The sequence below is a fragment of the Parus major genome, chromosome Z (genome assembly GCF_001522545.3).
Source record: "Parus major isolate Abel chromosome Z, Parus_major1.1, whole genome shotgun sequence".
Lineage (NCBI taxonomy): Eukaryota > Metazoa > Chordata > Aves > Passeriformes > Paridae > Parus > Parus major.
This window is the reverse complement of record NC_031799.1, coordinates 68993311-69009710: the sequence shown is the minus strand read 5'-3', so window position 1 is coordinate 69009710 and position 16400 is coordinate 68993311. Positions and strand designations below refer to the sequence as shown.

Here is a 16400-nt window from a genome sequence, read left to right as displayed (position 1 = left end):
ACTGTTATTCATTGTAATTTCTTGTGCTTTGTTGAAATTCACAACTGCAGGAAAACCTCTGTTTCTGAAAGAGACATTGTGAAAACTCATATTTGTCAAATGTCTTACCTGTCAGCTTCCATAGTTGTTGCTCAGGTCTGCATTACAGCTCCTCATCTGTTTGTCAAGGTAGAACAGAGCTGAACCTAAGATCCCGACACATTTTGGCTTTCTGAGTATATTTTTTGTATCAATTATTTGAAAGGTGTATCTTACACAGAACAGCATATGCATATGCCTCCTTCTGAGGCAAACAGAGAATTTGTTTCCTTACAGTATTTTATTTAACTTGAAGCAGATGGACTGCAGTAGACTTCATCGTTTAGCATTTTTAATTTGCTCCCTCCCTTCCACATACTTAGCAAGGGTAATACAGCTGGACCAAGCTACTCAATGATTTCTTGCATTGCTGGGTCTTGCAATCTCCTGCTGTCTTCCCAAAACTTGGTTCTGTGTTGGAATCTCTGCCGAATCTTTTGGCACCTGCCATTTCTGGTGTCCTGTAAAACCTGATCACTTCATTGGTTTGAAATACCTTTACAACAGTAGTTCTTTATTAATTAGAAAGACGGTTTGAGGGTTGTTTTTCTGCTGCCCAGGTTATTATTATTATTTTTTTTTTACTGATCCAGAGCATAAGACATAGTTGTCTGTCAGTACTTCTATAAAATTCAATTCTTTGCTTCAAGCAATAATTAACCATGTTTACAAATATATTCTAGTCCCTGGTTTGTCATCATTCAGTGGTCTGGTCTTGCTTTGAGGTCAGTTGTCATGCCCCAGTTAGCAAGGAGACTACTTCTGATGGGTGTAAATAATTCTTGGTTTACAGCCTTTCTGCATTTCAAAGGACTTAGTCTAGATAAGAAGTCTCAGCTTTCTACACTGATAGTTTTTCCTCTTTTGTGTACAGGTGTTGATAATGTTGCTCATTAAGTGCTTTGAGACTACAGTCTTTCCGTGGAAAATGTTGAGAAATCCATTGTCCACCTTTGTTACAAGCCTTCATGCTCTTACAGATTTGAATAGTGAAGTACAGTTGAGTAGAGTATGATATTTATCTGCTCTGATGTTTGTTGACTTTTTGTGACTTTCAAAACTTTTTGCAACATTTGAGTCGGATATGACCAAATGTAATACTGTTTCTGATTTTGACAATTCTGTGGTGCTTCTGATTATTTTAAATCAGAAGTTTTTAATTTTCATTTAAGTTTTTGCCAAAAATCAGGATTACAGTATGACTGGAAGTACAAAGTATTCCTCAATATTCACTTAATCAGTCCCAAAATAACTGTTGGATTTGACACCTGAAGCTTGTGAATTTGCATGGATTGTCTAAGTCTTCTGCAATGCCCGAGGAGAGGGACACCTGCTGCCTCCTCCTTCAGGGTTTCATTTAGCAAATGCCACTTGAGCTCACACTCTGAAGATTCAGGTGTATTAAACTGCAAAAATGCTTCACAGCAACCTGTAGCTGGAAGAAAAGGGAAATAGTAAATATACAAAAGCACTGTCATTTCAGTTAAATTTAGATGCAGTCTTTAGAAGAGTTATTTTCATAGAAAAAATTGCTCTAAGTAAACCTGAACTACCTGAATTTTCCCAAAATCGCTGCTGCCACTCTGCCTCACACATTGCATGTGTCCATACCACAATCCTCAACTGCATTTGAATTTTCAAGTGTCTTCAGCCTTTCCAAACCCTCCTGTTCCTTCTCTGTGAGCCTAAGACATTCGCTGACAAGAGCTTTTTAACTTTTCCTGTGCTTTGTCTTTGCCTCTTTACTTCCAAGTCACATTGTTTTGACATGAGAAAAGTAACATATGGGAGGTGCATGATATGTCTTCTGGGACAGGATGCAAACTCCTGAATTCATATATGATGATCTAAGCTTACTGTCTTCATAAACAAAGGAGTTAATCATTGATCCTCAAATTTATTTAGAGCTTGGCTATGTTAAAATAAGTTAAAGTTATGAAAATAAGTTAAAATCTTTGCATGATGAGAAAAACCTGTTCCACAAATTCATTGTTGTAGTGGATAAATTCACCTTTTTATTATACTAAGTAGATGTCCCTTATTTTTGGGCTGAATTTGCCTAGCTTCATCTTCTAGCCAGGAAAGATCTTGTCATGACTATCCCACACAGACAGCCAAAAGTATCTTTTACTCATATAAGTGTCAAAATACTCTGCTCAAATTACTTTTCAGCCTTCACTAAGAAGGCTAAGTAGATTAATGACTTTAGAAGTAGAGGCTTAAGAAGTTAAATGCATACACTTGAGTATATCAGACCATCCAGTTCAACTCCTATAACAAAATTTCCCCATCATTTTTTATTAGCATTATTTACATTTTTTACTGTTGACAAAGGCAGTTAATGGTAAGTTTGCCTAACAACTAAATTTGTGTAACCCACATTGAATGAAACTGGTTGTGCTTCTAACCTTCAGTTCACAAACAAGCAGATGAATAAATCAATTACTTTAAAGCTCATAAAAACCTTCCCAAGCCCCTCAGGGTTTTTAAGATACGGATTTTATTTTTGCATGGTTGGTTGTTCTGAATAAGACAGTGATTACCTGTGATGGTTATGGCTGTGATACACCTGTGTGCACTGCTTACACTTCAATCCAGACAGCAGATTTTTGCAAGATACCTCTGTTATTTCTGTGATTAATTCTATTTATTTGCTTATTTATTTATTTATTTATTTGGTATTAAATAAATAGTGACTTGTTCATAGACTGGCCACACAACAAGAAACTTCTTTCAGAGGTGTTTACACAGTGAACAAATCTGGAACAGAAATGTCAAACAGAAAATGTCTGCATGAACTTAGTATTCACCCATTAAGTGACCTAGGGCAAAGCAAGCTAAACAGTGGAAACATGCTTCTAGGTTGTTGGGGTTTTTTTTGGTTTTTTTGTTGTTGTTGTTTTGGCAGTCTTTTGCTTGTTTACTGGTGTTTTTAAGCACATCATGTAAATTATGTATTAGTACTATCTCCTTAAAGCTTTTGTGGATATTGGGTTTTTCTGGGTATATAAAATAACGAGGCATTTTGTACAAGAAACTTTCCTGAAATGTTGTTAATCACAGAGAGCCTTCTGCTTCAGGAATAACTCATCATCTGCTTTTCAGGGAGTCTTGGAGCATATGCTGTAAGAAGGGTCATTGCACTCATGTCCTGCTCTTAAACTTCTGTCCAGGCACTGTCAGACAGATGTTAAAACAGAAGTCTGTCCTCAGGCAGCAGACACTGTGTTACAATAGGTGACAGCCCTGTCAGAAGCATCAGGGAAGCAGAATTGCACACAAGAAGGAGCTCTCAGAATTTAGCTTCTTTCTATCAAGTACCAATGCCCATCTTCTGTGGATTGTATTTAGAGAGGAATATAAGTGAGTGCATTTTTCTGTCAAGCTCAAGTTGTGTATACTTGTGATTCTGGCCACCTAGAGGAGGGAAATGATAAGTAGACATTTGATGGTGCCATACTCAGTTGCTCTTTTTGATGTAACCCATTCTACCACAGAGGCTGGTATTACAAGGCAGGAATATATAACCTCTGTGTGCTGTCCTGCTCTCTCAAACCCCTTCCACTGTAATGAGATGAATTCTTGCTTATCAATAAGAAATTGAAATCTTGCTTTTAGGGAGCTGTTTGGCAAAGTCATACACTTCTGCTTTTAATACAATGGTCTCTGAAGGACAGAGTAGAACCAGAGAAATTACAGCAGCTGTGGCAATGCTCTCAGATCCCTGATAGTCTAATTCTAATTTGCTTCTGAGCTTATTCCTGAAGATAATAAAGGGGTGGCACAGCTCATCATACTCAGAGTGAAGATATATAGGTCTTTTGATAAATATGCAATATGATTATAAAAAGTCATCTGGGTGCTGAAAGTTCTCCCAGTGAAAAGAACACTTCAGTTATAAGAGTGGATGAAAATCTTGTTTAACCTCATCTTCCTTTAGGTACCTAGTCCCATGAAGCAGCATGCAATAACACAATGTTTCTTCAACAGGAAGAGATGGCAGAGCTCAAGGCACAGCTTTATCTGCTGGAGAAGGAGAAGAAGGCTTTGGAATTGAAGCTGAGCACTCGAGAGGCCCAGGAGCAGGCCTACCTCGTCCATATTGAGCACTTGAAGTCTGAAGTGGAAGAACAAAAAGAGCAGAGAATGAGGTCTCTCAGCTCAACCAGCAGCGGAAGCAAAGATAAACTGGGCAAGGTCAGGAGTCAAGCTATGTTTCCAAAGTTGTAAACATGATTAATCAAATCTCTCTCATCCCTATTGCAATCTTTAGCATGTTAGTCTTTCTACTCTTTGGTCTGTATCCAGATATTTTCTCTCTTCCCCAGTTGTTAGGTGGATCCTTCCATGCTGTGACTTGGGCATTTTGCAGAGTTGGTGTTAAGCATGGGCTAAAACAAGAGTGCTTTGGCAAGACAAGGCCAGTCTTGCCAAACGTACAAGTTGCTGTGGTTGAGCATGTCTTTTGCCTGTTGCCACTCACTAGAAACACTGCAAGGGAGTCTAAGCAAAATGCCATTTTCCCATAAACAAAATACAAAAGCACTACACTCATTTCTGTGCAGCATTTAGAACATTGTAATGACAATCTCTTTCTCCAAGTCAAATTGTAGTAATTTGAGAATGAAGAATCTTCTCCCCTTATAGAAAAATAATGCAAAATAAGCAGATCTCTGCATTTGCAGTAGTAACTTTCATTAAGAAATAAATACCTTGGAAAACTTTATTTTGTCTTATTTTACTGCTGTGTCCCCAGAAAATGTCAATATATGTGTTTAAAAATAAAAACCAAGAGTTACATCTTACTTAATTGTTCCTAGCAATACATCATCTGAATTTCTTGATCCCAGTGCTTCTTGGTTTCATGTATGGTGTCAAAAGAAATATAAGGAAGGCAGTGGCAGTTTTGCACACAATAGCAGAATTCTGCAAGTTCACAGTGAGCTGTGGTGGTTTAAAAAACCATTTAGAGGTATTTGTGAAGTATTAATCTGTGAAGTCCATTCCGTGGTATGTTGATACACTGCTATGTGGCTGTAGCATTGTGTAGTTTATTTCACCTTCCTTTTACAAATAGCTGTGAACTAAGAAGCTTTCAGAATTTTCCCATTAAGATGGTCAGTAATTTCTAATCAGGTGGCTTTTTCTCCTTTCTCAGGAATGCAGTGATGGCACCGCAACACCGCTAACACTCGCTGAGCTGAGACCATACAGTGAGAGTGAACTGACTGCTGAGCTGACAAATGCACTCAGGAGGTAAGCACAGTTTCCCTCACCAGGAGCAGGACTTGTCCTGTAGATGCAGGGAAAGGTTTGTTTCTGAGCCTTCATTCTAACCCTCAAGTGGTTTGAAGAGTGATCACAGAATTGCCCTGTGAGAAGGCAAAAGATCAAAGTCCTTCTAATTTCCCCTCTCTTGCTGTTGTTCTTCAGCTGCTTTCACATGGTGCTCAACTCCATACTCCCTCGAGGTTCTCTGAAATTCAGTTGAATTTTAGAAATAAAAGAAACCCTCAAAATGGCAGTAACAACCACATTCAGGCAAGAGTATGAGACATAAAGCAGTGACATGACACATTTCTTGTGTCATGCATAAAGAAAACCTTTAATAAAGACAGGATTTGAAGTGTGATCTTTGGTTAAGAAGGGTTGCCTTGGGTTAAAATTTGGGTAGGAGTTACAGGACTGGGAATTGCAGGCATTTTGATGACTCAGATGCTCCATTTGCCTCCTGAGTATGTAAATGGAGCCACAGTTCAATTACAAATGACATTATGTGAGGCATTAGCTTTCCAATGGGAGAGAAAATGGATGTCTTGACAAACGGCTTTTATCAACAGCCAGGTTTTAAGCCTAAGCTTTCAGTTCAGTTATACATTAGCTAGATATTTGTTTGTGCAGCAGATTTTCCTGCACCAGCAATGTGGTAAACTTCATGACAAAGAAATTCATAGTTTTGATAATGGTTTCAGAACTTGTTCCACCTTTTCCAAGAAATGGCTGTCTGGTATCTAATCTGGTTCTTATATTTAGAACCTGTCCAAAATACTGCTAGGAATTTTGGCTAGGAAGAGTGTGCTTTGCTTTACTGGTGTTTATACCTTCTTTGATGGTGCCTTTCCAGCAGCTGTGATGTTTCATCCCTGAGGTACTTTTTTTCAGTGTGGTGTGCCTTTGGACACTTAAGCCTGAAAACCTTTATGTAAAAATGTAAGATCATTACCACTGCAGAATCAATATATCTCATACCATTTGCTTACTAGTCTGGCAGTTGCTGGGTATTTAGTTTGCAGGGAACAAAATTCTGTGGGTAAAATAATCAAAACTGTCATTTGTGTGTGGGTGGATAAAACCCATCAACAAAGTAATTTACATAAACATTGCAGAGAGCCATTGGCCTCCCCCATGTTCCCCAGACATAAAGCCCTGGTGTGAACTGTTCCACCAGCATTTTCTCCCTTCACTTGAGCTGCTGCTTCTTCCTGCTCTTGTTATTTGCTCCTGGATTTTGAGAAGATGCCAGTGACCTTAGTTAGCAGAGGTTTGAGTATAGTCATGAAATGTGGTTTGCTGACAACACAGAGAAAACAACTTTGCTTTATCTACTAGGCCTTAAGTTGATTAGCATGGATTTCCAGCCAAGAGCCTTGCAAGTACAGTTTGTCAGGCAGAAATAGAGGAGAAAAATAATCGGATTAAACTGTACATAAATTGTGAAGGCTCTCTCTGTAATGGAAGTATGGCTGTACTAAATGTGATTGCCTCTGCCAGTGGGGCTCAAGCACAGTTCCTGCAAGCTGTGTGGACAGGGTATTTTTCTCCCTTAATCAGTGTGCCAGCCAGATCAGGCTGAAGCTTAGCCCCCCTTGCCCTAAAGTCTTGTCTCTGCAAGTTAGTTGAAGGTCTGTCTAGCACAGACATGGAGAAAGCTTACTGCAACCTGGTTAGCCACAGCTATGCTAAAAAACACCATAAGTCCCTAACTGCTATTCTGGTTAAATGGGCCCTCAAATATCACAGTGATATTTACACCATCACAAATCTACAAAAGAATTCTAAAAATGATCAAAGTCCTTTCTCCTCTGCAAGTACATCCTCCTCACGTGCCAAAGAAGTAGGACTAGAATACAGAATTAAAAGTATTTGTCCCACAAGCTGTGTTTGCTGAGGGGTGGGGCTGAAATGAGAAACAAGTACATATCATGCTCTGTGGTCCAGAGACAGTGTTTAAACAACAATGTTCAGGACTCTTTCAGAGCTGGTTGTAATTGGTGCATACATCCAGCAATTTGTCCTCTCTGTTATTTCTCCAGGCAGTAGAGACTGCTGCAGGGGACAACAGCTGCAAGGATAGGGGCAAAAATCCATTTGTTTTTGAATCTGTTTGTCAGAGCATGTGATGTCAATCGGCAGCCCTGCTTTCTGTCCCCTCCTCATACTGTCATTACAGAGCTCTGGCTGTTCTGTTACTCTGCCCTCTGCTACTTTCCCATTCTGTCCTTCTGTTGCTCTTAAATTGTCAGGTTCTTCTCACCTAATTGAAACAGAGTGAAACCCAAATAAAACAGCAGGACATAGTTACAGTTTGGGTTCTGGTGTAGTTTGGAAACATTTATTTGCTCATAGTCTGCAAATGACCCTGCAGCAGAGCAGTCTCATCCACAAAGCCAGGCTGGCTTGTCTCTGCAGATGTGGATATTTTTTTAAACCTGAAATCCAGCAGAGTGTTGTGCAGTTTTTTGTTGTAGTGTCCATCAGCAGAAATTCAAGGCAGAAGCAGTTCTTCATCTATTGTGTCACAACATATTTTTTCTAGAATAACTCAGGATTTCCTGTGGTAGTGATCAGCATTAAAACACCTGTTACCAGCTTTTTACAGAATATAGAATTACTTGTCTTTTACATGGTCACTATGCAAACTGGGAGAAATGTGAATTATCTCTAAGTCCTATGCTGTTAAAGCTACATCTAGGTTACATCTAGGTTAACTAATTTAGAATTTAAGAATTTGGTGTTGCAGGCTAAGCTCACTAATTCGGGCACACCTGTTCCAGCCAAACACAAACACTTTCTGCCAGAGCCTTTAACAGTTTTGTTTTCCCCTCTCTTTTCTTGTGCTTTAATGGACACAAAGCCTCTTCTTCTTGAGTCTGACACATCCATAAGCAAGCTTCTTGGTAGGAAATACCTTACTCTTGTGAGGGTAAGGAAATACCTTACATTGTGAGAAATGTGTTCTTAGCAGCTTCATGGCCTGGTCCTGACACCTTGATGATTGTGCCAGAGGCCAGTTTTATAAGACAAGATCTAGTTGAATAGCCCAGTATGAGACATGTGATGCAGTCTCTGAGGGAAGACCTTAAATGAGTTCTCTTCCTTGCTGGTTTGTTCTGCTCTGCTGGGGCAGACGTGGCTTCTATGAGTTTGTAACTTAGTAGACACATACCAGGTTATGCATTAATGCTGGGAAATGCATTACAGGTGGCAGGAGGGAGGCAGTAAGAGTTTCATCCTGCTTTGGAAGGCTGAGGATAATGACAATAGAACTGATCTCTTCTTCTACTAAGTTCTTTCATTCTGTGAAAAATGGCCAGGCTGGCAGGACTAAAACTTCTTCCTCTCCCTAGGCTTTGCTACAAATGCTTTGATTCTTGAGGTCCTCCTGTGGTCTCTGAGCTGCTGATAGCTTTTCTGTCTGTGTAGGGTTGTACTTTATTCATATATTTAGAGAATCATTTATAAATCATTAAAATGCTTGGCCAGGAAGTATCTAGCAGTACTAAGCAAGAAACATGGCAGTCAGAACACTTAGACTGACTGTTCAGACCTCATCTGCATCATCATTTGGCACAAAATTATGATCCTTGGTGGTTGTGCAGGGCTACATGAATCGTTTGAGTCTAGACATGTTTCAGTATCTCTCTCACAGAGAGTGACTTTCCGTCTGGCAACACAACAAAGGAGCTTTATATTTACTATGTCTGATGACTTCTAAACTAAGAGATAACATAGTGAGGGATGCTACTAATTGTGAAGTCACCATGGAGAGAGGAAATGAACAGCAATCAGCAGGACTAGCAAACAGCTCTTCTTCTGTTAACAAAGAGTACATATTGCACAGAGCTATGGTCCTGCCTCTGTGGAATGGAAGCTGCAGGTATTTCTACTAGGACATAAAAAATGCATCCTACTGCCATAACTTCCTGGTGTCTATTGAGACAGAACAATGTTTGTTGCACTCTTATGTCCTTATCCCTGTCTGAAGATCACAACCACGTTTTGTACCAAACTTCTTTTCAGAGAGCAAACATTTCAATAGAAACCTGGGCCAAGGCATGACAGTGACTATTTGCTGTTGTCAGTGAGAGAGAAATCAAGTCACCTTCCTTTATTTTAAATTTCCATAAACTTCATGTGATGGCATTTTAACCTTGTTTATTTTCAAGGATCGAACTTAGTTTCATGATAGCAGGAGTCAGTAAATTTCATCGTCAAAATTCAGGCCAGTGCTGAGCATCAGTAAGGCTATCTTAGAAATGGAAATAGAAATGCCTAAAACACATCATACTGTCACCATTCAGATTTAAAATTACCTCTTTAGACTTCCACTTTTATTTGTAAAAGCCTCTTTTTCTTTGACCAAGGTACAGGGCAAACATGCAGAGGGTAAAAGTAGGGGGAGACAGGCAGGGGTTTGTGTTCTGGACCTACTGATGACTGATAGATCCTCAGCTGCTTTCTGTCAGTGTTTGCTTATTTCTGTTCTCCAATTATCACATCAATTAAATGAGGAGATAAGCAAATTTGAGGCATTTTAACCAGACACTAGTATGGCTTGCAGTCATAAAAAATTTCAGTCTCATTTTTGTGACTGCAGTACCCTGCTGTGGTTTCCCCTTGGTGGGTGGGGTGGTGGCAGGGGAACGTTTAGCTTCTCACAAGAAGAGAAGTGACTCATGGTGATATCAGGGACAGATTCCTTAGAAGCACCTCAAGTAACTATTTTTACCATATGCCTCACAGACAACCATAATTTGTCTTTTTCTCAATTTTTGACACGGAGTAAGTAGTTCTTACCACCATGTGGTTATCTGAACTGTTGAGCTGCTGTGCACTTGGATATAATTGTCACAGGGAGCTCCAAATAGCTCCAGGTCTGGAGAGGTTCCAGGCTGAGCTGGCAAAACTGGGTGGGAGGTTTGAGCAGTGAGTGTGGCAGTCACGCTGCTACCTCCCTCCAGGGCTGTTCTCCCTTTTCCTGCCAGTATGTTGCTTCCAGGACCACATCTAGCCTGTCTCCCCACTGCATGCAACACATGCCTGGGATACTGCCTGGTTTTTGAGATCTGTTCTGAGCATCTTGGCAGTCAGCAAAAAAAGCAGTACAGTATACACTAGCAAAGTGGTTTTTAAACCACCCTTTGCCTCCTCTGCAGTCCGGAAAGGCCTCCTGTGCACAGGTAGCTGGCAAGCACGGGTGGTGCTTCAGCAGGTGAGCCAGCAAAACATGGCATTTGAAGAGGGTGGCTCTCTTGGCATTTGTGGAGCTCTGCTTTGTTGCCTCGTTAAAACATTTATTACATTCTGGTTGTTTCCCTTAGTAGACCAAGCCAGACCAGTGAGGCAGGCCTGCATTTGAATTAGCTTGGGGATTCTGCATGCCAGTCTGATGTTAGTTTAGACTGCTGATGAAAAGAGAATTTATCTGCATTCCTTTTAAATGTCCAGCTGTTATCTCCTGAGAGGAGTCAAATGCCTAGGAAAAACAATCATGTGTCACCCTGTTCAACTGGAAAAGTCAGAGAGGGGAGTGAGGGATGGTGCTGGGCTCACTACAGCAGGAGGATATCAGGGAAGGAGTAGGAGTGTGGGATGGGAGGTGTGTGCCTTCCCTTCAAAGCAGGGGCCCTGCAGATAGCTGTGGATTGTGCAGGAGGTGCTTTCCCTCCCTCCTCTTCCCCACCCCCGTGGTGGCTGCCCTGCCAGCATGGATAGCTGGGTAACTCTGCCAGGAATCCTCTGTCGCCCTGGGCTGGCTGCTGCTGGTGCTGCTGTGTCAGGGCTTTGTGCCTGCAGAGCTCAGAGGCAGGTGTTGGGCTGAACCTGGTCATCCCACTCCTCAGGGGAGCCAGAATTTGAAGAGATCTGCCCACAGCAGATCTCTTCTGATGGGTAAGAAGATGCACCCTAGGGATGGCAAGAGTCCTCTGCCTGGTTTCATGAAAGTTTCTCAGCTCTTCATTTGGAGAGAGCTCATTGTTCCTCTTTTTCTTCAGATTTGGCAAGAGCTGTGGTGCTCTTGACCCCAGGACAGAGGGGTGTTAGCTGGTGGTTTCATATGAAGGGGAGGTAGCTGGGTGCCCTCCAAGCCAGGGCCAGAAAAATTAACTTTCTGCATGCCAGAGAAGGGCAGCTTCCTGATTGCAGCACTGGGGAGTTTTCAATGAAATCAGCAAGAACAGGGAAATCTGGGAAGAATTCTAGCACATGAAACCTGAACATATCTGGAAAAGCCCAGACAGGAGAGAAAATATAAGGTGACCTTGCATAAATTACTGTGTGCCAAACATGGTGTCAATGTGTGGAGGCCAAATTTACAGAAACAGTTTCCTTAATGGCCCTGGCAGAATTCCCCACTCTCCAAAGTGGTAGCATTGAAACCAGAGAACATGAGTTAGCCCCTTCCTATTCAGCCATCCTGAAACAAAAAGTCATTGAAAACCACTATGCAACTGCCCACTGAGTGTTTTGATTGTGAAAATACCAAACAAAAGCCTTTATTACCAGCATATTAGGCATTTCACTGAAAATAGTGTTTTTAGCGGATGTTATAGGCTGTAGGCCTTTGAATGCACTCATTCTGAGCTTTTCCCTGGAAAGGGAGCAGTCAGGGATTTCCCCAGCTGACTTCTCAGCAGCAGAGAGCCCTTGTGCTGGAAGTGTGCCATGCCCTCAGATCATAGGCTTGTTCCCTCTTCTGGGAATACTTGCTCATTTTCTCTGTGCACACGAAATGTTGTGTCTGTGCAGCCCCAGCTTGCAGTAGCCACTTGGAGGAAGAGAAGTTGGTATAAGAAGCTCTGCTGACTTCTGCAATCCAATAGAGAGTGAGTCGGGGGCTCCGCAGAATTTGTGTTCTCTGAAATTCAAACACTTCCCCTTCCCTCTTCCCATAAAATAAACAGATAAGTGCTTTCTTGGGATACACAGAGGCCCATATTACACCCCTGGGGCACAACAGCAGCGTGAGTTTGGTGTGTCTGCTTCCATGGGAGTTTGGATCTTGGACTCTGGAAGACTGTCAGGCAGCAGCAGGCTGTGCCTACATCAGTAAGATGTCTGATGTAAGATTCCATATGCCTGTCACATCAAGTGCAGTTCCATCCCTGGTTTGCAACTTTGACATATTCTCATTGTAGAGACATGGTTCATATGCAATATTGAAAATATTCTGCCATATTAAGCCCTGTAGTGGCTGATTTTTCACATCCTGCAGTCAGGAAAGTGCTGTGGTGCTGGAAATCCTCTTAGGACAACACCTCAGGATTCAGTATAGCTCCTGTTCACTGCCTAACTGTGCAATCAGTTTTGAAGAGAAACAACTGGGGACAATTCTTCCTGACCAAACTGAGGTGATCAGTGCTTCCCTGAGGGAAGCAGGGGAGTTACCATTGTGAGGCACAGGGTTCATACCAGCCCGTGAGGTTCAGCTCTGAGGTCTCTCATCTACTGTTCAAACAGAAGCAGCAGCCTAGGGAAGACCTTACATGTTTTAGTGTGTAATAGTCATTAATCCAGTGCATCTTAATTTCCCAGAGTAAACCGTGGTGTTTGCTCTGCCTTTACTGTTGCTGCTGTGTGGCTCCTCAGATATGACTTGTTCTATGAAATGTCTCTTGAAGATATTTAGATAGGCAGTTTTAAAACTGGGAACAGGTGCAAAAGTAGATACCTGTGTGTTGTTTTTTCCAGATTTTTTTGACTTTTCAGCACATGCAATCAAACCACCAACTGCTTCCTGTGAGATTAAGGTTGAGTAGGTATTACCTAGTGTTTTCATTGACTTCAAGACATCATGAAAAGCCAAAAGAAATACGTGTATTTTACTAGTGCCAGTGTAAATTTGAGTCATCTATAGATTTGAAGTATTAGCCACTGTTTCCTATTTGGCTAGATGGTTCAGAACTGTCATCTGAAAGATGTTTAAGTAGCTTGAACAGGGTGCTTACCACTCTGCCAGCTCTATGTCTTTGACAAGCAGCAAGACAAGGATATTGTAGACCAAATGTAAAGAAATACAGCTTGATGTTTAGGTGAACAGGGCTGGTTGAAAAATGTGAGTGAAAAAGCGGCAAAAGGATATAATTTTATATAATTTATATTAAATGTTTATATTTATATTATATATATTTATATTAATTTATATCATTTTACCTGTTTTATCAGGTAACAGTCACCATAGCAACCAAAGTTTACCATGTATGAAAAGTTCCTCAAAGTCTTTCCACTGTGTTCCTTTTCCATGCAGCTTTTTTTACAACAGATGTGTGTGAAGGACTTTAGCTGCAGTGAACTGTGCTCTGCAGGGCTCTTTCCTGTGGGACTGTGCAGTGTTTCCACGATACCTTTTCTTGCACATGATGTTAAGTCAGCCTCACAGTTTTGAGATTTCTCTGCCCATCCAGACACTGCATTTTTATTCCACTGGACTTGCTGTTCACGTCATCACACTGGAAATGGTGCTACTGAGCCTTCCCCAGAGCCTTTGGATGTAGCAAGCTTTGGATCAGAGAAGCACCAAATTTACCCCTACTCTGTTCTGTCACATCAGTAGTGCCACAAATGCATTAGGTCTGGCCTCTGCCACATCTGATCTTTTCTTGTTTGAGTCCTGGCTCTTTTTCTTCCTGTTTTCTTTGCAGAAAACAGATTTTGGCTGTAGACTGTGCTGAGCTTTTCTGACTGCTGAGATAGAATATAAAAATTAAGATTTACATTTGGGATTGATGGCAGTGAACTGCAGGGGAGAAGGATTGCATTACTTGAAAGCAGAGAGTGTGTTCCTTCAGTGAAGGGATGTACAGAGAATACTGATGATTCTTCATCAACAAGGGCCCTCTTATGTCCTTTCTAATTTGTCTGGTAACCCAGCACCTGAGTCTGTTGGGATAGACTGCTAACTTGGAATATTTCCCTGGCTGACTTTGTGAAAGCCCTTCTGTTGCTGCTGGAGCTGGGTGCTGACCCTCTCTCTGTTGATAAAAGGCTGCCATATCCAGGCCTTCCTGGGAATTGCAGGCTGCTGAGCTGAGATTCCAGGAGGATCTGTGTGGTCTCCGCAGGGCTGGGATAGCTTTCACAAACTTCAGGGTATTCATTCCCATTAGGCCAATATGGGAGCTGGCAGCTGTCTCGTTTTTGAGGTGAAAACAAGTGTTGTACTCACGTAGCAGCACTGCAACAAAGCAGGAGGGAGAGAGAGGTGGATCACTGCAGAGCAGTTCTAGGCAGCAAAGCACAGGCTCCATGTTAACATACGAAGTTCCCCAGATTTGATCCCCAAGATCTGATGCTGCAAAATCAGATTTGATCCCCAAGATTTGATGCTGCAAAATCTGTGTTCCAGCTAAGGCCATTCTTTAAACATCTTGATTCTTTAAACATCTCTTTGTTGTTGTTTGTTTGTTTGTTTGTTTGTTTTTCCCCCCCTTCCAAATCTTAATTTTTTTTTCTCTGGGCTGTCTGTGCAGAGTTTGGGTCACAGGAAAAGCTCCTGGAACAGTCCTATGTGTGTGTAGGAGTGGGCTGAGCAGGCATCAGCCATCAGCTCTGCAGCAGGGAGCTCCCCAGGAAGAACCACCTGCTTCATTCCACATCCTTACTTGGGAAATGCTTTTTAAACCCAGCTTAATCCTCAGGCTGTAATGCTTGCTGCTGCCCAGAACTTCTGTCTTGTTCACTTTTTCTTTCCCTCATAGAGTTACTTGTAATGTGAAAATATCATAAGATACCTTATTTTCATTTTATCACACTTCATGTGATTAGCTTTTGGTTCAGAGTTGGTAAGTAAGTATGAGTAACTACATTCACATTTTATATATTTACAACACCATGATCTACCAGAGAAGTTTATTTACTCTGATCCTGAATTCTAAAATGGTGAATGTTATAAATACCAATTTTTTTTTAAAGTTCAATGTAAGAACTACCTCCTGTATTATCCCAGTAGTAGTAAAGAAACTATTTGCAGCATGTCAACCCAGCACAGGACAATTGTTGACACACTTCCAAGCTGAAGTGCTATTTCTGTTTTGAAAATATTTTTCTACCTCCATTTCTTCTGATCCAGGGAGAAGAAACTGAAAGCAAGAGTGCAGGAGTTAGTGAGTGCCTTGGAGAGAATCACGAAGAGCAGTGAAATCAGACATCAGCAGTCTGCAGAATTTGTTAATGACCTTAAAAGGGCAAACAGGTAAACACCAGCAGATGGGTGCACTATTGGTTTATTTTTGCTGTGTTCTTGCAAGGCACTGTAATATTCCACTTACCTTAATGAGATGTTTCAGGATCCTTACGTTCCATCCACATGTCAACAGTCCAGGATTATAGTTAGAGAAGAGGGAGGTGTAAACCTCTTGTGTAGGTCACTGACAACTACAAAGTTAAGAACAGAAAGCAGGGAAATAGGTTAATCTCAATTGAGTTACTACTAGAGATTGCACAATTACAAAAAAAAGGCAAAACTAAGATTTATTAATCTGTTACTTTGCTTTTAACTGCTCCCTCTTCTTTGGCTTCAACCTCTTCATTAATAAACTGTCTTGGATAATGACACCTTAGTTCTGTTGCTCACTCAGGGCATGTTTCTTGAAGTCTCTTTGGACAGCCTAGGAATATTGTGGACTGCAGCTACCCTTCTTGCAAGCAGCCTCTCACTCACAATGTGGTTTTCCTTGAATTGTATTTAAAAGCCTTTGTGGTAAGAAGCAGCACCCATCTCAAGCTTTCCAAGCCAGTCAAGGTGGAGGCCTGGAAGCTACTCAGCAGCTAGCAAATTAGCACAAGATGCCATCCTCTGCATGTAAACCTTTCTTCTTTAACATGGAAAATGCAAAGTCGGTCCTTGACTTTCTAAGCAGATTCTGGCCATGTAATGTTTTTATAAATCATATATGATACTGTGGTATATTGACTCATAAACAGTGGTATGAGAGGTCATCAACAGCAACCTCCATCTGCTTCTTTAAACCATGTTTAGTTTTCTTTATCAGTTTACTGGTAAAGGTGTGTGCTTCCCCTAGGAAAGACAGAGACATTAGCAT

The 16400-nt window shown here is 41.2% G+C and overlaps 1 protein-coding gene across 2 annotated transcripts in view; it reads left to right on the top strand.

Annotated features, from left to right (window-relative positions):
* MCC (MCC regulator of WNT signaling pathway) overlaps nt 1–16400 on the top strand; it is a 187776-nt gene that overhangs the window by 167575 nt on the left and 3801 nt on the right. For both annotated transcript variants that reach the window (XM_015652946.3, XM_015652950.3), the window contains 3 exons: nt 4069–4275; nt 5237–5334; nt 15428–15550. In XM_015652946.3, the coding sequence (XP_015508432.1) occupies nt 4069–4275; nt 5237–5334; nt 15428–15550 (428 nt within the window). The remainder of the gene's footprint in view (nt 1–4068; nt 4276–5236; nt 5335–15427; nt 15551–16400) is intronic.